The sequence below is a fragment of the Pseudoliparis swirei genome, chromosome 22 (assembly GCF_029220125.1).
Source record: "Pseudoliparis swirei isolate HS2019 ecotype Mariana Trench chromosome 22, NWPU_hadal_v1, whole genome shotgun sequence".
Lineage (NCBI taxonomy): Eukaryota > Metazoa > Chordata > Actinopteri > Perciformes > Liparidae > Pseudoliparis > Pseudoliparis swirei.
In genome coordinates this window covers 2,863,259-2,889,196 of record NC_079409.1, presented here as the reverse complement: position 1 = coordinate 2,889,196, position 25,938 = coordinate 2,863,259, and the positions used below count along the sequence as shown (strand labels likewise).

The 25,938-nt window shown below is 43.9% G+C and overlaps 3 protein-coding genes across 6 annotated transcripts; 1 reads left to right on the top strand and 2 right to left on the bottom strand.

Moving 5' to 3' along the window:
* Nucleotides 1-9: 9 nt before the first annotated feature.
* Nucleotides 10-3,630, bottom strand: LOC130187964 (C-type lectin domain family 7 member A-like). The gene is made up of 7 exons (XM_056405977.1): nt 3,279-3,630; nt 2,567-2,650; nt 2,351-2,458; nt 2,074-2,268; nt 1,811-1,971; nt 1,136-1,248; nt 10-176 (listed from the first exon to the last, which is right to left on the bottom strand). Exons 1-7 carry the CDS (start codon nt 3,337-3,339, stop codon nt 29-31), a joined length of 870 nt encoding a protein of 289 aa, XP_056261952.1. The 5' UTR covers nt 3,340-3,630; the 3' UTR covers nt 10-28.
* Nucleotides 3,631-4,434: 804 nt separating this feature from the next.
* On the top strand, nt 4,435-9,287 carry LOC130187976 (tetraspanin-13-like). 2 transcript variants are annotated; one of them, XM_056406001.1, is made up of 6 exons: nt 4,453-4,646; nt 5,732-5,899; nt 6,872-6,952; nt 7,579-7,692; nt 8,211-8,327; nt 8,608-9,287. In XM_056406001.1, exons 1-6 carry the CDS (start codon nt 4,584-4,586, stop codon nt 8,680-8,682), a joined length of 618 nt encoding a protein of 205 aa, XP_056261976.1. In that variant the 5' UTR covers nt 4,453-4,583; the 3' UTR covers nt 8,683-9,287. The 2 variants fall into 2 exon arrangements, with proteins under 2 accessions (XP_056261977.1, XP_056261976.1); XM_056406002.1 differs by lacking the exon at nt 8,211-8,327 and having other exon boundaries at nt 4,435-4,646.
* A 1,888-nt stretch (nt 9,288-11,175) lies between these two features.
* bag6 (BCL2 associated athanogene 6) lies at nt 11,176-25,921 on the bottom strand. Of its 3 annotated transcripts, none has more exons than XM_056405869.1 (25): nt 25,830-25,921; nt 23,813-23,904; nt 23,607-23,724; nt 23,178-23,392; nt 22,390-22,461; nt 22,187-22,309; nt 21,850-22,073; nt 21,464-21,596; nt 19,989-20,189; nt 19,164-19,386; nt 18,903-18,953; nt 18,413-18,762; nt 18,245-18,317; nt 17,770-18,107; nt 17,274-17,517; nt 16,494-16,663; nt 16,356-16,409; nt 15,883-15,991; nt 15,622-15,746; nt 15,105-15,239; nt 14,108-14,164; nt 13,761-14,000; nt 12,626-12,733; nt 12,238-12,384; nt 11,176-11,711 (listed from the first exon to the last, which is right to left on the bottom strand). In XM_056405869.1, exons 2-25 carry the CDS (start codon nt 23,891-23,893, stop codon nt 11,616-11,618), a joined length of 3,687 nt encoding a protein of 1,228 aa, XP_056261844.1. In that variant the 5' UTR covers nt 23,894-23,904; nt 25,830-25,921; the 3' UTR covers nt 11,176-11,615. The 3 variants fall into 3 exon arrangements, with proteins under 3 accessions (XP_056261844.1, XP_056261843.1, XP_056261845.1); XM_056405868.1 differs by having other exon boundaries at nt 23,813-23,900; nt 25,830-25,919; XM_056405870.1 differs by having other exon boundaries at nt 17,770-18,029; nt 23,813-23,900; nt 25,830-25,919.
* Between the last annotated feature and the right edge of the window lie 17 nt (nt 25,922-25,938).

Here is a 25,938-nt window from a genome sequence, read left to right as displayed (position 1 = left end):
TAACCTGTATTGATAATGCAGCTGACTCCTAATCTGACTTGATCAAAGCTCTGGTTTCACAGATCCAGCGGTTCTTCATGGTGCAGCTGGCTTTGTTCCAGTTGGCCAGAGGTTCTGCTCGCGGCTGAATTAGACCACAAAAAAGTCTGTAGACGGCTTGCTGTGCTTTCCAGAACCTGGCGAAGAAAAGTAATCACACAATATCAATCTGTGTTTCCCACCGTTTTGGGAAACAGGCCAAGTGGCTTCTTGCAGAGAATTAAATGAGAAGGTGGATACTCGAGCAGAAGAGTGGCGTTGATTCTCTCGTCCAGCATAAATAAGCACATTTACCCACAAATATTTACATCATGCTAAAGTCTACAGTACAATTAACTCCTAAAGGTGCGCAATTCATTTATTTTCTGATTTTCGCCGCAATTACTCGCTCCGCCGTTCGCTCGCCGTTAGCGGCTTTTCTCGCCATCGAGCGTTTCCGCGAGGGCTCTTAACTTATCTATCTCTCTGTCTCGTCTCCCGTAAGACCGTTATCATTTCCTTCATCCACCATAACTAAACTAACACTCTGTTCTGCTTTTATACTTGTTGTGACGTCCCACACTAACGCCCTCGTGTTTTGATTGACCCCACCGTAGGTTCACTCAGCTCGGTCCACCGACGAAGTTACTTTTCTTGAAAGACTTCTTCCAGCGCTACGAGAGAGCAGCTCGAGAGTCCGATTGGCCTGAGAGAGATGACCGCCTCAACCAAAGCTGAAATATTTAAACTAAGGCGAAATGAAATGCGCTGAAAAAATCGCATCGCGCGACGCCCCCAAAACGCGCTCGGAAAATATCGCATCGCTATAGCAACCAGCCACACTGTCTGTGTGACTTCATGGATTCAGTCGCGCGAAAAAATATTTTGCTTTTGGTGTGAACACACCTTTAAATCTTATTAGCTTTCTTCCTTTTTGCTTCTTTTGGCAACGTGTTTGCCTTTTGCGTAACTGAGGGAGAACTTGATGGGGATTTCTCCATTTGAGGAACAGTGTGTGTGACCCCCCCCAAAAAATGAATGTGATCAAAAGTATGCTGTTATTCAATCGTGAAAGTGGTGTCCCCACGCGACACCTCCTGTGTGTGTCTGCGCTTACATCACAGGGAAGTTGCTTCCATCGACCCACGTCCATGTGTCCATTTTGCTCAGGCCGATCCAATAGCCATGGCTTTCATCATTGTAGTAGTTTGTGTGGTTATTGATGAATTCCTACATTTGTTATGCAGGTGATATTTGAAAAAATAAAATGAAATCTATATTATTTCAAAAAATATTTACAACATATAATACATAGGTAGATTAGATAGATAGATAACACATTTCACAATATGCAATACAGTGTGCTTCATAAAGATGAAAAATACACAACATAAAATAGATCAATAAATCATTAGCTGTGAAGCTTATAATGGTATTCTATTCAGAATATTATAATGAAAGGATTAACAAATGTATACTGCATCGTGTGACCACATGACATATATGCATATCTGTATATTAATGTGTGTCTATTATATACACACATGCATACATGCATGCATACACACACACACACGTGCATACATGCATGCATACATGCATACACACATGTATACACACACATGTATACACACATGCATACATGCATACACACATGTATACACACACATGTATACACACACATGCATACACACATGCATACACACACATGCATACACACATGATACACACATAGATACATACACACATACACACACACACATGCGTACATGTCAGATCAAAGGAGTCTTGCCTGCTCCTCTCGGCTCTCTATCACCACCAGTTCGGCCTTCATTTGTCTGCAGTGCTCGCGGCTCCCCTCCCACGTCCTCCAGGTGGAGGAATACGTCGCCGTGGAGACCAGGTAGCAGTGTGAGTGGAACAGCAGCCACCCCTCCAGGCAGGGCGTACACACTGTGAGACGATAATGAGGACATTTCTACGTGACCCCAACGTGTGAACCGTCGTGTACGTATTCGAGTCAATGTTCTCGACAGCAACTCGCCATGTGTTCACCTTTCTGGGGGCAGTGTGAGTTCACTGGGAAGTTCTCAAAGTCCAGGATGACAGCGAGGGTCCAGTGGAGCCGGTCCCTCTCTCGGGTCAGCTCCTGGTTCTGCCGCTCCAAGTCGCTCTTCTCTGTCCACATGTGCCGGTTCTGATCCTCCAGGTCGATGTTTTCTCTGCGCTGCTCCGACATCGCCGCGCCGACTGCAGCGAGGGAGGAAACCGTCGCCGCTGCACTCAAACGGCCTCAAAAGTCCTTCGTTCAAAAGCAGGTCGTCGGACTTACAGTAGATAGTTACCGTGACGACGGCCGACACCAAGATGACACAAATGATCCCCAAACCTGCCGCCACCAGATACAGCACCGTGCACCGTGGAGCTTTCTTTTTATTGTCTATCCAGAGCAACAAAAATAAACAATCAATGTGTTGCATTAATTTATAGAAAATACTCATCAATCATATTTCATGTTTGTTTTTAATCGTGGTGAACCATAAATCACCTGGTGTGTTCGGATCTGTATCCGATGGCTGCTCCTTGCATGTCGTCACCTCGTCATAGATTATTTCTAGGTCGCTTGGTTTCTCTGCAAAAAAACAACAACAACAACAAAATGTTTTACGGAAATTAGAACTTTAAGTTTTGAGATTCGAGACTTTCAAAAGTCTCTTCCAGAGAAGTCGTAAGTTGAGTTTAGATCTTTAAAATGTTGGAAATGAGTCGCAAACGTCAGATATCTTATTAACTAAATGTACATATTATCTTTGCAATGTAAAAATATTACTTTAATTCAAGTCAATTCAGTTAATTTTGTATAGCCCATAATCAAAAATTACAAATGTGCCTCAAAGGTCTTTAAAAGCTGACCTTTGACCTCACATCGGATCAGGAAAAACTCCCAAGAAGTATAAAAAAAACTTTTACAGGGAAGAAAGTGAATAAACCTTCAGGAGAGCAGGAGAGGAGGATCCCTCTCCAGGATGGACAGGTGAACAGATGTCATGTGACCAGAAGGAATTTTACAAACGTATAAATATCAAACAAATTCACTCAAACGCCATGGAGTGCAAGTATGAAGTAGTGGGGGATGGAAAAAGAAAGTAGAAGACGAGTACCTCAAATACTGGAATACATGTACTTTCCAGTTCTGTCAACAGAGTCTAGAATGAGAACATCTTCAAAGTACCACAACAGAAACCACAGCAGTGACTCACCGTGTGCAGCTGGACCTTCGGTCCTGAACGTCACCGTCACGTAGTGCAGCTCTTCCTCCATTATCTCCCCGGGTCGAGTCCCTTTATCTCAAAGACAGCGGCTTGAAAGTCAAACTGCCGTCGAGGCTGAGAGGCAGCTTCTCGTGGGTGAACTTTGGTTTCAGAGACGGAGGAACCAACGCAACCTGCACTTCTTCTTTTTGGAAGAATGTTGTAACACGGACACGGTGGTGGCTTTTTTTGTGGTTTTGATGGTTTTTAACTCAGATTTCACCTAAACCTCCGGAGACCCAGAGACACTGGTGTCCTCTCTGGTGGACATCTTGGTTTTGCATCTCATCTTTGACTTGAGTTATCCAATCAAGTCCTGCTGTACTCTAAAAAGGACATCCTGTATACAAACATGGATACATATATATATATATAAAGATATATATTAAAAAATATGTATATTTAAAAAACACATATATATAATATTTATATATATAAAAATAAATGTAAAAATAATATAAATATATATTATATTTATATATATATATATAAAAGAATATTTTTCTATATTTTTATAAATATATTTATTTTTTATATATATATATACAAAATATAGCGAAAGAAAATATGTATATAAAATATATATTTATATATATATTAAATGTATATATATATATTTATAAATAATAATAAAAATTATCGAAAAAATATATGAATAAGAAAGGATATATATATATATATATTTCTATATATATATATACATATATATGTATATATATATTTACACATGTATAAGAGGACATCCTGGGCTTTCCAGAGATACCACATGTGTCGGAGTGGGACGATGACGACTTCCTCTTCCCTTTGACACAAGATCAGCCGGCACATTTTAGGGAAAGTCAGAGGTTAAGTCAAATGTTGCTTAATTAGTGTTATAGTTGGTGCTGTACTGGCCTTTAGTATATTGAGAGCTGTTGCCGACATTCTGCCTCCTCACACGTGTCTATAGTGATATTACTAAAATAATATATTCTATATATTCATAAAAATGCGATAAGTGAAAGCATGCCGAATCAAAAAGCAGACTTCAGTCCTCTTTTAGTGACTCAGCGATCTGGGTTTTAATTACTATAACCTGACTGGTCGATAATGACGTCAGCGCGATAAAGACAACGGGCCAATCAGCGGGCAGGGATGTGTTCAGGAAACGTTTGTTGCACCTGCGGACAAGAAGAGAGAAGAGAGCCTCGAGACTGACTGCGGACTCGTTGAGGAAGAGGAGTTCATATTCATCACCTGAGCCGGGGAGCAGCGATGGTCTGCGGAGGATTCGTCTGCTCCAAGAACGCGCTCAGCGCTCTTAATATACTTTATGTTGTAAGTATCAACTTTTACGGCTCTTATACCGATTAAACGAACCGGAAGTAAGTGCGTTGAGAGGGCAACAAGTGCCTCTACTTCCGCCTCGACTTGTTGAGTTTGAGACGAACAGAGACGTGACGATGAGTTTCCTTGTTTCTGGGAAAGGATTCGACCCAGTTCATGTTGGTACGCTCTCAAAACGGATTAACAATAATAATTAATGTGTTCATTGTTAACTCTTCTGTGTGTGAGGTCAACACGTTGTGAGGTCAACAGTCTGTGTGTCGGAACATTTATTATAATATATATTTATTTATTTGTATATATTTTTATATTTATTTATTTTGATATTTTGATATACATAAGAATATATATCATGTTAGATTATATTCATTTATTATATATATATATATATATATTTATTCGTATCTTTTGATATATATATCATGTTAGATTATATTCATTTATTATATATATATTTATTTATACATATATAAATGTATTTGTATATATATAAATCATATATAGAATATTTATAAATCTTAAAATATATATATATATATATAAACGTGTATGTGCATATATATATATATAATGATGTAATTATATATAAATAAATGATTAATATCCAAGTTACGCATTTTAACAAAGTTCCAGCTTTTCTAATATTATTTAAAAAAATACTTTGTCATATATGATGGTCACTGACTCATTTGAGTTGTGACTGGTCATCACATACAACGTGACTTTTCTTTTCACAGACATTTTAGACAAAATAACAAATTGAGAAAATAATCTTTTATATGAATGGCGATAATGAAAGTACTAAGATTTAAATGAATTTTTTAAACTCAATGACACTTTATTTAAGGCCAGGCTGGAGGTTTGGTGGAGACACGATGAAGTCACAAGCATAATATTTCCAAAAGACATTAGTACAGTTGCACTTTAATCTGTTATCGGAAAGCAGCATGTTGTCTCGGCCTGGCCGGCGGACCTCCGTGACGCACAGCGGCTCGCTCTTTAATTGGACACATCCTGGTGGCCGTGATTGTACTTCCTCCCCGTCGCCATGGTTACGTTGTTTACTTCCCCTCCAGCTGGTGAGCCTGCTGCTGATCGGCGCGGCGGCCTGGAGCAAATGGTTCGACCTGGTCTCCAGCATCCGGGTGGTGGCGGGGGTCATCGGCGTGGGCATCTTCCTGCTGCTGGTGGCCTTCGTGGGGCTCTGCGGCGCCCTGAAGCACCACCAGGTCCTCCTCTTCTTCGTATCCTTTGCTTTGTTTGTAGGAGTACGCTACCCTCCAAAAGTTTGTGGCCATTTTATTGATATTATATATATATAATTTATATTTAATGTATTATCTAATTTAATTTATAAATATATATATATATATAATTCGTATTTTTATTTATATATACATTACCATTCAAAAGTTTGGGGTTATTTTATTGATATTATATATATTATTTATATTATATATATTGTTTATATTTAATTTATTCATATATATATATTTTGTATTTTTTTAAAATATATTTATTTATGTATACACTACCATTCAAAAGTTTGGGGTCATTTTATTGATATTATATATATTATTTGTGTATATATTTATATTTATTCATATATATATTTATTTTTATATATACATTACCATTCAAAAATGTGGGGTCACCCAGACAATTTGGTTTTCCATTGCAACATGAATATAAAATCTAGTCAAGACATTGACGAGGTTATAAATAATGCTTTTTATAGTAAATATTAATGTAGTTCTTCTTGTGGCTCAAAGGAAGGCCAGTTTTATAGATTCTCTCACCAGCATAACTGTTTTCAGCTGTGCTCACATAAAAAGGGTTTTCAAGGGTTTTCTACCCCTCCGCTAGTCTTCTAAGGCGATAACACAATGTACCACTAGAACACTGGAGATGGGCCTCTACACACCTCTGTAGAGACTTCATTACACACCAGAGAATAGTCATCTACACATTAACTATGTAGAGAGTGTTTATGATTCATTTAATGTTATTAGGGTCACTTCATTTCTACGTGACCCATAACTTTTGAACCTCCGTGTCCATGAGTAAAATAACCCACAGCTCCTGGCGGCTTTCTTTCCTCTCACAAGCTTCTGCTTTAATTCTCCTTTTCTCTTTTCATGGTTCGTGAAGCAGCCAAACGATGTGATTTCAAACATTTGTACTAACCCGATGTTGACCTCCTGAACGTGCTCCAGTACATGATCGTCCTGTTCACGGTGTTCATCATGCAGTTCTCTGTTTCCTGTGCTTGTCTGGCCCTGAATAAAGAACAACAGGTACGTTTATTTTGTCTACATTTATTCCAGTAAACGTTATAAATACTCTCTCATTGTGTTTAATGAACAGCTTTCACACAAATGCTATAATTGCACACGTAATGTGTATTCTGGAAAAGTCGTGGAATTTAAAAATAGTTATTTTCAGGCCTGGAAAATTCCTGGGAGAAAAGAAATCGCAAAACTTTTGGAAAAATAATGGAAATTTGTAATATTCCTATGTTGATTTCCGTAGTTTGATAAAAGAATAAACATTTACGTTTATATATGTATATATATATATTCTTTGAATCAAACTATTGTCATTAATTTGTGTTTAAGGTATTTACTTGTATAAACCGAGATTTCACATGTTTGGTTTAAAGTCCTGGAAACGCGCTGGTCACCATGTGAATGAACCCTGAATATGACCTCTGAGTGAACCCTAAATATGACCTGAGTGAACCCTGAATATGACCTGAGTGAACCCTGAATATGACCTGAGTGAACCCTGAATATGACCTGAGTGAACCCTGAATTTGACTTATATGACCTCTGAGTGAACCCTGAATTTGACTTATATGACCTCTGAGTGAACCCTGAATATGACCTCTGAGTGAACCAGGCCGCCTGATTCTCATTCACAGAACAATCTGCTGGAGATCGGATGGAACAAATCTGAAGCGACTCAAAGGGACGTGGAGAAAACCCTGAACTGCTGTGGCTTCACCTCCGTCCCCGCCAACGGCTCCTGTGCTGCCGTGAGTCAACGCCGGAGAGGCTCCTCCCCCTTTATAGTCCTTCGTTCTGTCGTGATGAGGATTCCTCTGACCAGTTGTTTTACTTTTCAACCCTCACGTCTTCCAAAGTTGCCATAAGGCCGAGTCTAGAGAGAGGTAGATAGAGAGATGTCTAGATAGAAGTAGATAGAGAGGGCTAGAGGTAGATGTAGAGAGAGATGGAGGTAGTAGATAGAGAAAGAGGTAGGTAGAAAGAGATATAGAAAGAGGTAGATAAAGAGGTAGGTAGAGAAAGATAGAGGTAGAGAGAGATGGAGGTAGGGAGATGTAGATGGAGGTAGAGGGAGATATAGATAGATAAAGAGGTAGGTAGAGAAAGGTAGAGAGAGATGGAGGTAGGTAGAGAGATGGAGGTAGAGGGAGATATAGATAGATAAAGAGGTAGGTATATAGAGAGAGATGGAGGTAGGTAGGTAGAGGTAGAGAGAGGTTTTGTGATGTGTCTGATGCAGTCGTTTACTTTTCATCCCTTCTTCCAGAGTTGCTATGAGGCCGAGCCTCCGTCCTGTGAGCCGTGCTCCAGCATCATCCAGCAGACGGCGGGGGAGGTGCTGCGCTTTGTGGGCGGCATCGGACTCTTCTTCAGCTTCACGGAGGTGAAGACCAGAGGAGGCCCGAACCCAGACTACGCCATCCACCCAGCACAGCAGGGAGAGAGAGGGGTAGAGAGAGGTACACAGGTAGAGGTAGAGAGGTGGAGGTGGAGGTAGAGAGAGGTAGATAGAGGGAGGTAGGTATACGTAGAGAGAGGTAGGTAGAGGTAGAGAGGTGGAGGTGGAGGTGGAGAGGTACATAGAGAGAGGTAGAGATGGAGGGGGTCTCGTTCCTTCTGTTTTTCACTCACTTCTTTACGCTCTTTTTATTTGTTTATTTCAGATTCTTGGCGTTTGGCTCGCCCACAGATTCAGAAACCTCAAAGACCCTCGCTCCAACCCCGGAGCCTTCCTCTGACCCCGGAGCCTCCCTCTGACCCCGGAGCCTCCCTCTGACCCCGGAGCCTTCCTCTGACCCCGGAGCCTCCCTCTGACCCCGGAGCCTCCCTCTGACCCCGGAGCCTCCCTCTGTCCTCTGACCCCGGAGCCTTCCTCTGACCCCAGAGCCTCCCTCTGACCCCAGAGCCTCCCTCTGTCCTCTGACCCCGGAGCCTTCCTCTGACCCCGGAGCCTCCCTCTGACCCCGGAGCCTCCCTCTGACCCCAGAGCCTCCCTCTGACCCCAGAGCCTCCCTCTGACCCCAGAGCCTCCCTCTGTCCTCTGACCCCGGAGCCTTCCTCTGACCCCAGAGCCTCCCTCTGTCCTCTGACCCCGGAGCCTTCCTCTGACCCCGGAGCCTCCCTCTGACCCCGGAGCCTCCCTCTGACGCCTGAAGCCTCCTCATCATCTGAATGCTTAGCGCTCAGAAAACATCAGTTTGCTGTATTATTTGCTACTTGACTACTTCCATTGAAATGATACCGTTGTTTTCTTTTCTTCTGTGAATATAGATTTTCTTTCTCTTTTTTTTATTTTTTAGGGAGTAGTTCAAGAAGGGGAAATAAACGTGTTTCTTTTTCTGGCTGAGAGTTTGATGACTTGACTTTTGGCAGGGGGGCAAACAAGTGTAGAGATATCAACACTGTCCCTTTAAGTGAAACGTGAAGCCCCTCCCCCTTTGTTTCTAATCGTCTTCATGCACACGCACACCTTATGCAAATATGCGTCAGGTGGCTCACGAGGCGGACGGACCACCGGCTGAGCGTCGCTGGTTAAAGATAAAATGTAATCGTCTGGATTTAAAGTGACAACGTCGTTTTAGTTTTATATTTATTTATTTTTTGTCTCCCGGTTTTTAAAACCCATTCGTACTAAACCATCGTTCATCGTATCGACGGTCTCCAGTTTCCATAAAATAATATAAAGTGGCCCCTCATGTCACTCGAGGGGCAACAGAGGCCCCATAAAGTCCTCTTATGATAAATTAATGTTTTGTTTTTGTTCGTTGTCTTATCTGTAATTTCTGTACGAGGTTATAGGGACACAACCATTTATAAATATATTTTATTATAAAACGACAAAGAAAGAAGTTATTGTTAATAGTTGTTCAAATGTAATAAATAACCACAAAGAAATAAGAATAAAATTGAATATAATTGTCTTTTTTTGTTCCAAAAAATCAAAGAAAACACTTTAAATCTGTAGACTGACTAGTCTTTATTATTGTCTAATAGTCTTATTGCCTAATAGTCTTATTGCTATTTTTACTATGATTGCTCATATCCTGTAAGCCTTAAAAGTATATTTATTATTTTTGAACAAAGGTTTTTCACAAGTGTCAAAAAGTGCCCCAATTCCTATGTAATGCTCCTGGACGTCAGTCAGTGGAACAACGGCCCTCACGGAAGCAGAGCTCCTCCCCTGGGGAAGAGAACCGTTTCCTCTGCTCTGCGTGTTTAGAGCTCATGACTCGCCAACAGGATCCGGACCAGGAAGCGGACTCTGACGCCTCAGCCGGTCCAACAGGTTCCCCAAGGTGACCGTGACCTTCACAGGGCCTCGCCACAGAGGTGCCTGTGCACATGCCCGTCATCAGCTGCTGAGTTCCACCTGTTCATAATCATAACCAGGTCGGTCTGTCGGCAGGACCGACAGGCAGGCCTCGTTGACACAGGGACTTATATATATATACAAATTATATAGATAGCATATTTTTTATATTTATATATACATATTTTTATATATATAAAAAGATGTATATAAAAAATAGATGTAAATATTTATATTAAGAAAATATATATATAAAATAAATATTTATATAATTATTTTAATAAATGCTTAAAAAAATTGTTATATATAAAATAAAATATATATCTAAAAATATATATATTTAAAGAAATATATATTTAATATATATAGAGCAATCTAAAACACTCAAAACCAACTCCCTGCTGAAAGCTTCAAAGATAAATGTCAAAGGCCATAAATCTGCTGTTTTTTCAAAAAGCTTTTTATCACCTGAAGGGCTCTTTTCTGAAATGAGGACTTTAGTTTTCTGAAGACATCACTGTACACTCTGGTCTGTCAACGTCAACACGGCCCCTGGGTTCCTCCTGCGTCTCCATCTGCTGCAGCCGAGACCGGATCTCAGAATAAGCCCCTCCCCTTATTTCCTCAGTCGTGGAATGTAAACAAGTAGATGACATTTACTCAAGCGCCGCTCTTAAAGTTACCGCAGGGAGCTTTTATTTTGGCGGACCCTGTTGTATTGTGGTAGTATAGTATGCCTTAACAAGTCAGAGTAAGAGTGCGTCTTAAATCATAAAATATATTTTCAAAACCCACAACAAAGTACGCGCGAGTACTTCTTAAATGCAATTTATTGTTTCATACTTCACACGCCAACATATCTGTGCTTTAACTATTCGTCTTTGTTCAATTTTCTCCAGGCAGACAACTTTCATACGGCATCGAGTTTTTTTGTAATTTTTTATTAAGCTTACTTTACAGTCACGTCCCAAACGGCGTGTCCGTCACGTGACAGGATACTCTAGCACCCAGAGTATTGAGAGGAAGTCTAAAGTCCACTAAATGATGAGAGTTTAGGCTTCATATTAACAAAGCGGCACGAGGACGTGAGGGCAGAGGAGACACGGGGAAGGAGTCCAACTTACATCCCACACCTGTTCACGAGGAACATCCTCTCAGCCAAGAGGTGGGCCAAAATAAACAAGTAAATAGGCACCGGGAGAAGTCGTCACATTAGCATGAGGCCGCTAGTCAGGAGCGCTAACGGCTAGAAGAGCCATACAGACAGGGGGGGGGGGGGGGGGCAGTTTAATGAAGATCAAAGAATTTAAAAAAAGATAAAAACAGCAAGAATCTTGCAGGTTTCACATCAGCTGGACTTGATTACGAGTCGGAGGAGAAGGCCCTGTGTGCATTGGGGGAATGCTGGGAGTTGAAGTCCGGGTCCTCCCTCACTCGCTTCTTGATGTCGGCTTTAACCTGGAGACGCAAGAGGAACAATGCATGTGATTAGGAATGATGTCATGTGGTGTTGAAGCGCTTCGATTGGTCAAAAGACTAGAAAGGCGCTAAACAAGTACAGGTCGATATTTGCTTGTTAAAAAAAATATATATATTTTTTATATGTATATATATATATATATATAGAGCAGATCTAGGCCTTTCAAATTTGTCTTTGAAGCTTTCAGCTGGGAGTTGGTTTTGAGTGTTTGAGATTGCGCTATCTATATATATTAAGAAAATTATATAAATAAGATATGTATAAAAGGAATATATATATAAAAATATATTTTTAATTAAAAAAAAATATATATATATACATCATAAAAATATTTTAATAGAAAGAAAATATATATCTAAACATCATAAAAATATTTTAATAAAAAGAAAATATATATATATATTTTCTTCATAAAAATATTTTTATAAAATATATATCAATCACGGCGGGACGTACAGGAAGTGTGTGTCAGAAGTACAGGAAGTTCACGCAGGTCTCTGTTACCTGCTCTGCATACGCCTCCTTCAGCTCCTGCGTCTCCAGATCGTCCTGCAGCCGCTCAGCAGAAGTGATGGGCTTCACCCCGGTGGTCCTGGCTGCCTGACTCACCGCATCAGAGAGGGAGAGGAGGCTTCCCCCGCCCACTCCGGTCTGAAAACACACACACACACACACACACACACACACACACACACACACACACACACACACACACACACACACACACACACACACACACACACACACACACACACACACACACACACACACACACACACACACACACACACACACACACACACACACACACACACACACACACACACCTTGAAGAAGGAAAAGACGAGTGACGTTTATTCGTAAGGAGTCAAGTTTCAGCCGATCCGGTTACCTTCCTGCGTTTAGCGGGCATGCCGTGCAGGTAGGCGTCAGACAGCGGGGGCTGAGCCTTCATCTTCCTCTGGGTCATCATGTCACACCTGATGATGGGAACCCACTCCTACAGAACACGGGGAACACGGGGTTCAGGACTCACGGGGGACTCTGTCCAAACCCTCTTTGTTACTGTTCCTCCATTGCAGCTCAGAGGGAACATTGCACGAAAAAAACACTTTGGAACGTACACACCGAACCATGGAGGAACCATCAGGAACCCAACATGGTTCTTCAGAGTGATGCCAGAGAAGAACCATTCCTGGTTCCACAAAGCACCTTTCACACCAGGGTTCTCTAAAGAACCATTTCCTTAACCCTTGTGTTGCCTTAGGGTCATTTTGACCCGAATCAATATTACACCCTCCCCCCACCTTTGGGTCATTTTGACCCGATTCAATGTTTCACCCTCCTGTTACCTTTATATTTACTAACATATTTTACCCTTTGGGTTCAATTTGACACCAGCAATTAATACCTCCAGAAAATTATTAGAATTAATATTGTTTTCCAAGTTTAAGTGTGAGGCACTTTATGTTTGTTTGTTGACTACCGAAAGAACACCGACATTAAACATTGAATGGGGTCCAAATTAATCCTAAGGCGGGGGGAGGGTGTAATATTGATTCGGGTCAAAATGACCCTAAGGCAACACAAGGGTTAAGAGTTATTCAAAGAACCTTTAAAGGAGTCTTAAAGAACCTTAAATAAATACTGTGTGTACACGAGTAATTAATAAACCTTAAAGAACACAAATGAATGAGACAATAGTTTGAGTAAAAGAATAAATATTTGTATAAATGTTTATTCTTTTAATCAAACAGCAGAAATTAACATGAATATAAAATTTTTCCAAAACTGTTTGGATAAAAACATTTTAAGGACTTTTCCAGGTCTGGAAATAACTATTTTAAAATTCTACGACTATTCCAGGTGTTCCATGACCCTGCATGCAACATTTGTGAGAAGATCCTAAAAGTCCAGAAGCAATTATAATCCACAGACGTCCATGAAACCATGAAACCTGTGGAGTCTGCTCATTGGATTACATGTGAAAGAGGGCGGAGCTACAAACGGGAAGTAAAAGATCTTACTGGTGGAACGGCTGCCGCCCAGGTCTCCGACTCTCGAGCCGCCTCCTCGCTGCCTCCCTCGGCTCCGGCCGCCGCCATGTTGCCCCCGAGTGGCGCGGCGCCTCCCGAGGCCCCGAGGTCACCGGGCGACAACCCGCCGCCGCGCGTTTCCTGCACCGCCGCCCTCGTGTCGCGTGACACCGACATGGCCGCCGCCTCCTCCGCCGTGGTGGCTGCGGCCGGCGACAGGGTGTCCGCGATCTTTGGATGTGGAAGACACGACAAATTATGACGGAACTTTAAAAAAATTTTTTTTAAAAGGAGGCGGAGAGACTGCCGAACCAAATTTAAAGACGCGGCGCGCTTACCGCTGCACTCGGCGCTCGTTCAGGCTCTCGCGGGCCGGCGGCGGAAGACGGATCTGCCTGTGAAAGAATGTCATTTAATATTCATGAGCCGCTTCAGACTCGCCGACACATGTAACAGGATACATGCAGCAGCCAATCGGAGGAGACGTGGACTCTGCTCTGGAGAACACGGACGCAGCGTTCAAACACCAACGCCAGACGGGACTCTGACGTCCACAGACACCCGAGCTGAACAAACGTCTTAAAGCCCCATTATGGAGTTTTTCGTTTTAGCGCCCCCTTCAGTTTTGGAGGTATTTAACGTTTACTTCAGTGTTGTAAATACCCAGTTACGATAGATGCAGCCTCGCATACACTTGTATTGATGACCAGACGAAGTCAGAAACCAAGAAATGATGGCAACCGATAAGGTAAGAATATTCAACGATTTTACATAAATATGACTGCATAGTTTTATTCATTGTGATATCGGAGATGAATGCTAACATAACCAAAAGAATGACAACATTTAGTTTAGATGAAATACCGATCGTGTTTTCAGCCTATATACGTTGTTTTCTAAATGTTTGAATGTGGAGTACGTGTGATCGAATACAATATTGTTGACAACACCAAAAAGCTACATATTCATAATTTACATTGGAACGTGTAATTCACTACAAGAGACTTCGCTTGCTTCGCCCTTATACTGGAGCTGCGAGCGTGGACTGGCACTATATGACATTGCGTAATCACTGCCAGAAAGCAGGTTGAAGTCCATCCGCCCCGGATCGGGCGGCCCCAGAATCCTACATAGCGGAGTTATTTCCCCACAGACCCCCGATGGCAATGGCGGAGACGCAAATCGCCATATTAAAAGTCATTGTAGCGGCAACATTTTTTTCAAGCTGTTATTTTAAGGTACAATTGTTGCATAATGTTACTTCAAAGTCCCGCAGCTTTGATTTCCTCCAACTGCCAAGCGGCGCGTTTGAAGGACGCCTCGTCGGCCGGCTACCTGCGTGTGAACGACGTAGTTCTGGATCTGCTCCTGCGAGATGGGGATGTGCTCCAGGATCACCTGCAGCCTCATGGTCATCATGCTGGTCATCCAGTTGACCAGGATGGGGCTGATGTCGCTGGACATCCTCCGCTGGACCCACGAGAAGGAGAGGAAAAGCTTCATGTCACCGGTACACACGGCTGCTGCTGCTTCTAGTCAAACTGTCGGGAGCTTTTCTGTTTTCTGTCCGTCCTGTGGCCATTCTAACCCCACACACACTGCATGGACACAGAAGCTATCGGTTGCGTCGGGTTGGGGCTCATAAAGCCGTCTGTACTGACATTTCGAGTCAAGGTTTAAAATCTACAACGCGGTGTCGCTTCTACCGAGAGAAACAAACGGTCAGGACGGTCACGGCTTCGTTGGGCTCGTAGTCGTTTACGCTAAAACTCAAAGACGACGCTCGATATCCTGTAAACATGTCAGGGTCGTCTGGAGTCTGCCGAGCAGCCAATGAGAGCGCGGTACTGACGATGCGGTGGTTGATGACGGCGGTCAGGGCGCTCTGGTCTCCTCTCAGGCAGTGCAGGTTGAGGGCCAGACACTCAAACAACGCCTGGTTGCACATCTGTAACAGCCGAGGCCCGAATGAGTCATCTGGGTGAGGAAAATATCGAGATTAATAACATGAGGATGAACATGAAGTTACGCCTTTAAAAGCAGAATTCCCGATGAATAATCGTCACATGATCACGACACAAAGGAACCCGAGGACGATGGAGTCGGACGTTACCCGTGCAGCGGAGGATGTGGGTGGCGATGAGCATCAGCTGCTGTCTGAAGAACGCCATGTTGGTCCGAGTGGCGTCAACGCCCTCCAGCACGGAGACCGAGGACTCCCTCTGCGGGACGCAGCACACACAACTAAATACTTAAAATAAACTACTTTACAATGTCATCTGTAGTTGTTTACAATATGAAATACTGTCATTTCATTTAATTAGGGGCGTCTGTGATAATTATGATGTGCACTTATGACAGGGTTCATCCACATGGTGACCAATCAGGGTCCAGGACCAAATTTCCATGAACAAACATGTTTTTAAATCTCAGTGTAAACATGAAATGTCTTTTCAGTTAAGGTGCGTTCACTTGCAGCGCGGAAACATGTGACTATGAGAGCGTATGGCGACTTGTATATAGAGCGTCTTTCTTTTAAAAGCACAATAATGAGAAGAAGAAGAAGCGTGGCCTTCAAGGACTCACAAAGCTCTCGCTGATGTACTCCTCCAGCTCGTTCACGAGGCTCTCAGCTGCAGCCTGGGGGGGGAAGACGAGACTAAATCAGACATGAACACAACAATGAGAGGGGGATGATCTTCATCTCCTGAGAGCGGTACTGACGCTGATGTTCTCGTCGGTGGGCTCTCGGCCGTTGAGGTAGTTGTGGGTGAAGAACTGGGCCAGCTGAGGCTGGATGCGGCCGAGCGGCTGGTGCTGGCCGTGCAGCAGCATCACCAGGTCCGACATGGTGAAGGTCTGGCACACCAACATCAGCAGCTCTCCGAAAAACCCTGAGAACCACGAAGAGAAGATCATCGTAGATTTAGAATACTTGTTTTATAATATGCTCCGTGACGAAATTACATCGTAACACAATGTACACGACCGTTCAACAGTTAGGAGTCACTGAGAAATGTTCTTATTCTTCAAAGAAAATCTACATTTTTATCAATGAAGATAACATAATATGAATCATAAATCCTCTCTCTACATAGTTAATGTGTAGATGACTATTCTCTGGTGTTTAGTGAAGTCTCTCCAGAGGTGTGTAGAGGCCCATCTCCAGTGTTCTGATGGTACATTGTGTTATCACCTTAGAAGACTAGCGGAGGGGTAGAAAACCCTTGAAAACCCTTTTCATGAGAGCGCAGCTGAAAACAGTTATGCTGCTGAGAGAAGCTATAACACTGGCCTTCCTTTGAGCCACAAGAAGAAGTACATTAATATTTACAATAAAAATCATTATTTATAACCTCGTCAATGTCTTGACTAGATTTTATATTCATTTTGCAATTAATTTTCATGGAAAACACCAGATTGTGACCCCAAAACTTTGACCGCTTGTGTACCTGTGTACACGTGTGTGTGTATGTGTGTGTGTGTGTGTGTGTGTGTTGGTACCGGTGGGGTCCTCAGGGCTGATGAAGATGTTGGTGGCCTGGGACAGCCGCTGCATGAACTGGGCGATGCTCTCCGTGTCGTTCTGGGCTTGACCCAGAGAGCCCATCATGGTGCTCAGGACGCCGCGGACGATGCCCGTGAACAGCTCCGGGTTGAGGGCCTCGGCCCCCGCGGGGGGGGGGGGCCCGCCGGCGGGAGGAGCAGGAGCGGTGCCAGAGGGAGGCGGAGGGAAGATGGGCTGGGCCTAGAGATGAAAAGGTGGAGGAAGGACGTGTTAATGTTGCTTTACACTGGTAACTCCCTGTCAGCCTGCCCTCTGGTGGACGGTTAGGAGAAGTGCAGATGACTAAATAAATGTTTATTTACGAGTGTCAATAAAATCCTTTTCCATTTAACAAGTCAACGGTTTTGATACCGCAAGATTCACTCCTTTCACAAACAGAGAGCCCAGGGTGACATCAATGATGTGCATGAGGTCAAATACTCAAACGCTGACCTGCTGCATGAATTCGCTGACTCCCTGGATGAAGGCCGGGACACCGGACGTGGTGACGGTGATGGACGGGGCCCCTCCAGGACCCCCGGCGGCACCGCCGGCTGCCCCCAGGAGGGAACCCAGGAGCTGGCTGAGGTCCGGCGGCATCTCCTGGGACGGGGGCTCGGCGCCGCCGGTCTCCGATTGGCTCGGGGGATTGGCGGCGTTTGCAGTGGGCGGAGGAGTCGGACCCGAGTTGGAGAAGGAAAAGGAGGAGGAGGCTGAGGATGTTTGAGAGGAAGAAAAGGAGGAAGAAGAGGATGTGGATGTCGAGGAGGAGGATGTGACTGTTTGACCGGCTGTTAAAACACAAACAGATTGAAGTATTACCGATTGGCGGCAATCCTTGACTAATTATATACTCTAAGCTTTTGTTATAATTATAGACGATGGTAATAAAGTCAAAATCTAAATTACAATATTATTATTAACTTACGCATTTGTCCTGGCAGCAGAAGTTGTCCAACCAGTCCACTAATCATCTGGTTCAGAGCAGCGGGGTTGAAAGGCTGTGGAGGGACATTTTTATCAAATGTTGACAATCAGCCCAAAAAACATCCAAATGAACGAATCAGAAGCCACATCAGAAGCCACGCCCCCCCACCTGTCCTGGCTGCTGGCCCGGCATGGAGGCTCTCACGTTGATGGTGGTTCCCCGAGTGCCGAAGGCCGGCGTGGGCATGTTGGGCGCAAAAGGTGGTCGGGTGAACACCACGCGGGCCTGGGGGCCGGCGTGGGGAGGCGGCGGGGGGGCGGTGGGGGTGGTGGTGGGCGTGTTGGGCTCGGTGGTGGTCGCGGAGGAGTTGGCGGTGGAGCCGAAGCCAGGAGGGGTGGGCTGGGGCCCGCCGGTGGCGGCGGTTGTGGCGGCGGTGGTGGCGGCGCTCGTGGCCACGGCGGCGGCGTATTGGCTGATCTGCTGCATGAGATTCCGCATGAAGTCGGGGGGGAGGGCGCCTGGAGGGGCGCGGGGAGCGTGAGAATAACACGACAAGAACAAGAAGCAGAACGAGCCGCTCGGCGGGCGACGAACACACGGGACGTTTACGGCGTTTTACACGACGAGACTTATTTAAAATGCATCGTGCCAAATGTACCTGGTTGTCCAGGCATCTGCTGTCCAGCTGCGGCAGGGTTAGCACCTGAGCCTGCACACACACACACGCACACGCACGCACACACACACGCACACACACACACGCACACACACACATGCACGTTGAACTCATTTCCACTACTTCGTTAACCACCAGTGTTGCTCTCTAAGCTCATGACGTATGATCATTCGACTCTAATCTAACACACAGACACGTTAGGGGTCACGGCGGGTCGAGGGCCACACACACACACACACACACCGTCCGTGTTCATCTGCATCATCACCACCGGGACCGCCTGGTGGCTGATCCTGATGACGCGGGCGCCGGCCTGTCCCGGTCCAGCCTGCTGATTGGATGGGGACGTCTGCGTGGGCGGGGTCTGTCCCTGACCCGCCTGCTCCGACTGGCCGGTGGTTTGTGTGGGCGGGGCTTGCCCCTCGGTGCCGTTACCCGCAACGGTCACCGTGGCGCCCAGGTTCACCTGGGGGTGAAGATACTTCTTTTTATTTTTTTCACACATATTATACTAAGACTTTTTTTTAATACGTACAATATTATAACATAATTGCTTTTGGAGACATACTATACTATGAGGACGATCAAAGTCATGTTACTCACTAAAGGAACTATACACTGACATTAACAATTTAAAATAATAATTTTAGAAGAATATTTTGAAATACTATATTATGAATTTTTATTTATTTCTTCTAGAGACAAAATATACTGATTTATTTTAACATACTGTGTTTTGACTCTTTGCTATGACTTGTTTGTCGACATACAATATTATAACATTTTTTTTTTTTTAAATCTACAAACTATACTATGATTTATTTCGACATTCTACATCAATTTAAAATATGAATTTTAGAAGAATATTTTGAAATACTATATTATGAGTTTTCATTTCCTTCTTTCAACATAAAATACTTTTTGATAAAATATGACTTATTTTGTACATACTACACTATGACATATACTAAACTCTTACTTTTAATGACATTCTAGACTTCCCCACATACTATAACCATATTCACAGGTTTGCATTAATAAAGTAAACACACGTCCGCCTGTTCTCACCTGCACTGGGATGTGATTGTGCACGGCGCCGGGCAGAGTGACCGGGGTGGCGTAGTGGGAAAAGGGGCGGACCACATGCAAGTGGCGGGGCACGGGGCTCATGAGGTTCAACCGCAGGTCGCTGAGGGCCACGAGGGCGTTGCCAAGGAGACGGAGACACTCCCACGTCAGGATGAGCATGCGCTGCTCCTCCTCTCGCTCCTGAGGCGGAAGAGAAACTTCCTTTAAACCAAATTTCCATGAACAAACATGTTTTTAAATCTCGGTGTAAACATGAAAAAGTGAGAAGATGTGGTATTTAAACTAACAAAGAGGATTCCAAAGCACACAGTAAATAACCTTAAATGAATGAGATAATAGTTGAGATTAATAGAATAAACATTTATGTCTCGTTAGTTAAGGTGCGTTCACTTGCAGCGAGGAAAACTTGCGAGTATGAAAGAGAACGTATGGCGGCTTATATTTAGAGCGTTTTTCTTTTAAAAGCATATTAATTATTTAAAACTCAGCGTAAATCAACATATAAATATAACAACATTTCCAGGACTTTTCCAAAACGTTGGGGAATTTTTTTTCAAGGACTTTTTGAGGCCTGGAAATAACAATTTACAAATTCCATGACTTTTCCAGGTTTTCCATGGGCGTACGCACCCTGGATACCACTCAAGTGGAAAATTACTCCATTTGTCAGATCAGAATCAGAATCAGAATCAGAAACAGGTTTATTGCCAAAGAATGAATGTTTTCACAAACAAACGAGGAATTTTTTTTGGTGGAAGGTGCAACATTTGGACATGACAAACAACAATCAACGCAAGGAGGGAGGAGGAGTGGGAGGAAGAGGGAGGAGGAGGAAGAGGAAGGAGCGGGAAGAAGGAGGAGAGAGGAAGGTGGAAGAAGAGGTGGTAGTCCTGGGGGTGACAGTCAGTCAGTCCCGGGGTCCATTGATGAGCCCGACCGCCGTCGGGAAAAGCTATTGGTGTGGCGGGAGGTCGTGGTCATGATGGACGCAGCCTCCTCCCGAGGGAGGGACTCGAACAGGAGTGTCCAGGGTGGGAGGGGTCGGCGACAATCTTTCTGGCCCGCTTCAGTGACCTGGAAGTGAACAGGACCTGGAGGGAAGGCAGATTGCAGCCGATAACCCTCTCGGCCGAGCGGATGATGCTCTGCAGCCTGCGCTTGTCTTTGGCTGTGGCTGCAGGGTGCCAGACGGTGATGGAGGAGCAGATGATGGACTCAACGATGGCCGTGTAGAACTGTACCATCATCTTCCCTGGCAGGTTGAATTTCCTCAGCTGCCTCAGGAAGAACAATAATCTTAATGATGCAGTAGTTGCCTGATATTGAAGTTATCGCTGCCTATAATCCTTGTGAATTTAACGACTAACGATGCAACCGTGGCATGTTTAAGTATTTAAAGCCGGGCCTCTTGAGGAGCACTAGTTCACTGGTAGATGTGGCCGTGTGAATCCTACTGTGTTGTTGTTGTATTCTGCGGTGGTGGCCGTCTCCAGGATGGTGTGAGCTCTCTGAATAAAGGGCTGCAGTCTCTCCTCCACCCTCCGGAGCTCAGACAGCATCTCCGCCAGCTCCGCTGGGCTCGGGTGACTAGGGGAGACGAGAGGAGGGCAGAGAGGATGACCGGCAGACGACGACAACAACGCGTTACATCACTGAGAACGACATACAGCTGAAATATAATCAAATCACAAAAATCTTTTTTTTATGTTTGCAAAATTGAGGAGTCAAACTACATCGATTCTCTGCTAGATTCTTTCATGTTTGTTTAGAATGTGCCCGACGTGATGAACTGAACAACTCGTAAATATGTGGCATGAGTAATAATCCGAAGAGGTCTCACTTGGGTCCAGGTTGCGGTGCTGGTCCCTCGGACGGGGCTGAAGAGGCGGTTGGAGGTGGGGGAGTGGTTGGAGGTGGGGAGGTATCCATGGGCTGGGCAGAGGGAGAGGGAGTGGAGGTGGTGGATGAGGGAGGAGGAGCAGCAGCAAGAGGAAGTGGTTCAGGAGGAGCAGCAGCAGCAAGAGGAGCAGTCTCTGGTGGAGCAGATGCATCACTTGCTCTACCCTGAAAGAAAGACACCACACAGTGACACAGCAGGCCAATTATTGCGTGATTTTTTTAGGGTCCAGCGACTACGGGAGAATCGTCGGCACCAGAGAGCCGCTCCGAGCGCTCACCTCCATCCTGTGGATGACGTCATTGATGTCCCTCAGCAGGTTCTCAGCCAGCACCAGCCTCAGCCTCGGCTCGCTCTGCACCGGTTGGTCCATGTCGATGTGCACATTCACAGACCCGTTGCTCTGGAACCGAAACAGGGAACATCGTCAAAACACAGGCGGGAGCCGTGGGGCGGGGCTGTTGTGTGCAGCCGGCGTCTCACCCCGGTGCTGGTGGTGACTCGGGCATTCCTGGCGTTCTCTCCCATCCCAGACACCATCTGCTGGACGGACATCTGAACAAGAAGAGCAGCGCACAAGGACCGCGCCGTTAGAAACAATACTCGGCACGCAGGACGCACTAAATATATTGTTTATTCTATTCAAAAACAAAAGAAGAGACTGACGACTGACGGTTGCAGTTACGTCTTATACGCTTGGTAGAGCTCGTGTTAGAAAGGTCATAATTTAATCTCTTATATTGGTGTGAAAACATCTCGTTCCAACGACAAAAACTACATTGTACATTCCAACATTTGAAAACATTATAATTTACCCTTTTGTAGGTACACACAAAAAAAATCAATAAAAATCAATAGAATGTTGTATTATATTAAAAAATATATATAATTGTTATTAGTTGTTTCAAAAATGTTTTATGTCAATGAATAACCACAAAGAAATGAGAATAAAATGTAATACAATTGTCTGATTTATGTTTTCAAAAAATCTAAGAAAACACGTAAGCCTAATAAGTATATGTATTATTTCACAAGTTTAAAAAAGTGCCCCAATTTCTTATTAAATGCTCCTGGATTTCAGTCAGTGGGGGAAAAATTGCCCCCTAAAAAAAAAAGCAAATTTCCTACCGTGGCTCCATCGGTCAGCACAGTGTTCTCCAAATTCATACAGATGTACTTTATATACATTCGGTACCTTCCACCCCAACTCCGATGCTTGAAATCGATGGAATTCCACCTAAATACACCGAACAGCCCAACAGCAGACCTACTTGTATCTGCTGGGGGTCCATGATGTTGACGGGGAGGTTGAAGGTGCCGAGCATCACGTAGCTGTTGGCGTTGCGATCGTGTGGAGGCGCTTGTGACGGTCCCTGGGAGGAAGCGGAGGGTCCGCTGTCGGCTGTAGAGCCTCCGGACCCCGAGCCGGGCTGTGAGGGCGGAGGGGGCGCCCGCTCCACCAGGTGTATCACCTTGCCATCCACATCTGGAACACAAAAAAGAAACCCAGTTACACGTTTGATGGCTTGTTGACGTCAGTTTTTAAATTCTAGCCGCGTTTACATCGCAGAGCGCCGCAGGGCGAGCAACGACTTTAGCCGGAAGTACTTATGCATATTGTGAAGGAGCTCAAAAACAAATATTGAAACCAGATAAAAATCAAGTCGTGCATGGCTTTAGTTCCCCCAGTGATTACTTACTGTAGTCCGCCAGAGTGCGTTCATCCTGGAGGACTCGGCCCTGATAGATCAGCCTCTGTTTGTCCACGGGGATGCCCACTGAGGGGGCGATGTGCTCCTTGAAGTCCTTCACAGTCAGCTGCACAGAGAGAGAAGGACACGAGTCAGACCGACCGAGGAAGAAGGAAGACGAGAGAGCACGACTTGTTGAGGAGGCGATCGTTTACCTGAGCGCCGACTGTGTAGGTTCTGCTCTGTGAGTCGAGTGTTTTGACCGTCACCTCGATGTCTGCAGTTTGTTCCTCCATGGTGTTCCTGTCTCAAAAATATAAGATGTTCCAGTAAAGCCGACTGATACTAAATACTCAAGGCCAAGAGCAACAGTTGAGATTACATTTCTAAAAGTAGGATCCCTTGAATAATGTTGTGAACAAGACTAAGAAGGGCATTTTAGACCTTGAGCAGGAGGCAATGTTTCTGAATTACGTCACATGCATCACTGGCATTTCTCGATACTTATCAGCTGCCATATTAGACGTGCTATATCGTGTTTCGGGAATATTACTCGGGTTTTTTTTCCATTACCTTCCTGGCTATCACATCGAGCGTATAAAGAAAACAACAAAAGACGGCCATGACAACTTCTGTTCAAGGCAGCGTGTTTTTACAACGTCAGCGCTCTGAAAGACAATGTTTTAAAATGTTGTGTTTTTTTAATTAAAGGATCAGTTCAAAGGCCCCAACACATTCCCTTTGTGGAGAGAAGCAGCAGATCGTCAAAGAAGAGACGAATAACATTGTGGGTGCATTTTTTATTAACCCTCCTGTTACCTTTGGGGTCAATTTGACCACATTTAATGTTTAACGTCTCTAAAAATATGATTGACATCATCTTTTTTGCTTAATATTTCATGACTTTTCCTAATTTATTGGGGACAACTGGGAAAACATCAAATTCTCATTCAACACAACTTGTACGCATCGGTGTTCTTCGGGGTCAATTTGACCCCAGGCTGTTATTCACTGTGTAAAACATATAAGAAATATCAATTTTTGTATTTATTTAAAGGGCTATTTAGGTCGTCAACAAACAAACAAAAAGTACCTGAACTTAAACTTGGGAAACAATATTAATTCTAATAATTTTCTGGAGGTTATAACTGCTGTGGTCAAAAAGGGTAAAAGATGTTAGTACAGCTGAAGGTAACAGGAGGGTTAATAAGTTATTTCAGAGTGATAAAACTACCTGTTTATCAGCACTTCTATGTTCCGTTGATGGGATCACAAGATGTTTCAGCTTTATTGCGATAAATAAAATGTGTCTTGAACTCTGAGTGCTGCTGCACCACGAGCTGGTGCTCAGAATTAATCCCTTAATGTTTATTGAGCAACTGAAAAACATTATATTTATTCATCATTATTATTATTAAGCCAGCTTCTGAAGTGGGAGAATATGCTTCTCCTGTATCTTTGATATCCTTGTAAAAGTAATTATTTCGACTATAATTATTCGACCAAACACTTTGGGCACTTGACAAATGTTAATAGACACAATTATAAAAGGAAGTAAGTTTCTATTGTATTGAGACTTAACAATAGAAACAATTGTTGTCGAGACAAAGCGTATCTTTATCTACAAATGCATGACATCCATAAAAACGTCGGCATCACGAAAAAAACAATTACACACACACACACACACACACACAATATACGATATTTACGAAAATGTTGCTTCGTCACTATAGTGAATAACAAATCACGTTATAGCTAAGTTAGCAGTTGCTGGAGGGTCACGTCGATCGCGTTACCTGCCATAAGTCAACTTAGCTCATTAGCTAATCCACACCGGAGCTGATTGATAAGAAAGAAGTAGGATCTGAGCAGCTAACCGGAGCTATAAGATCATAATGTCGGAGTGTTTCACAGCTTTGACGACTGACGTTAGCCGAGTGAAGCAGGCTAGCGGCGTCCTGCGAGGCCGCGCGACGGGTGTTCGCACGAATTCAACCGTTTCAACAGAGGCGTGAACACGTAGCAGTGGAATAAATACGGAAACTGTTCGCCAGCATCGGCTTAACTAGCAATATTTTAGCTTCGCCCAACATTAGAGACGTTTGCGACCGAAGCTAACTTTGACCAGCTAACGTTCAGCTGCCGAGGCTAAGCTAACCGTACAAACTAAACATTACAATAAAACAGACTATTTATCGTGTTATAATAGTATGCTGTTTCAACGGTTACCTTGAAAGTCACACTCGTCTTTTCAAGTCATCCAGTGTGTGTGAAGCCGCTTCTTATGACCAAATAACATGCAAATGACTTCCGAGTGCGAGCTCGAGCTCTTGTGAGA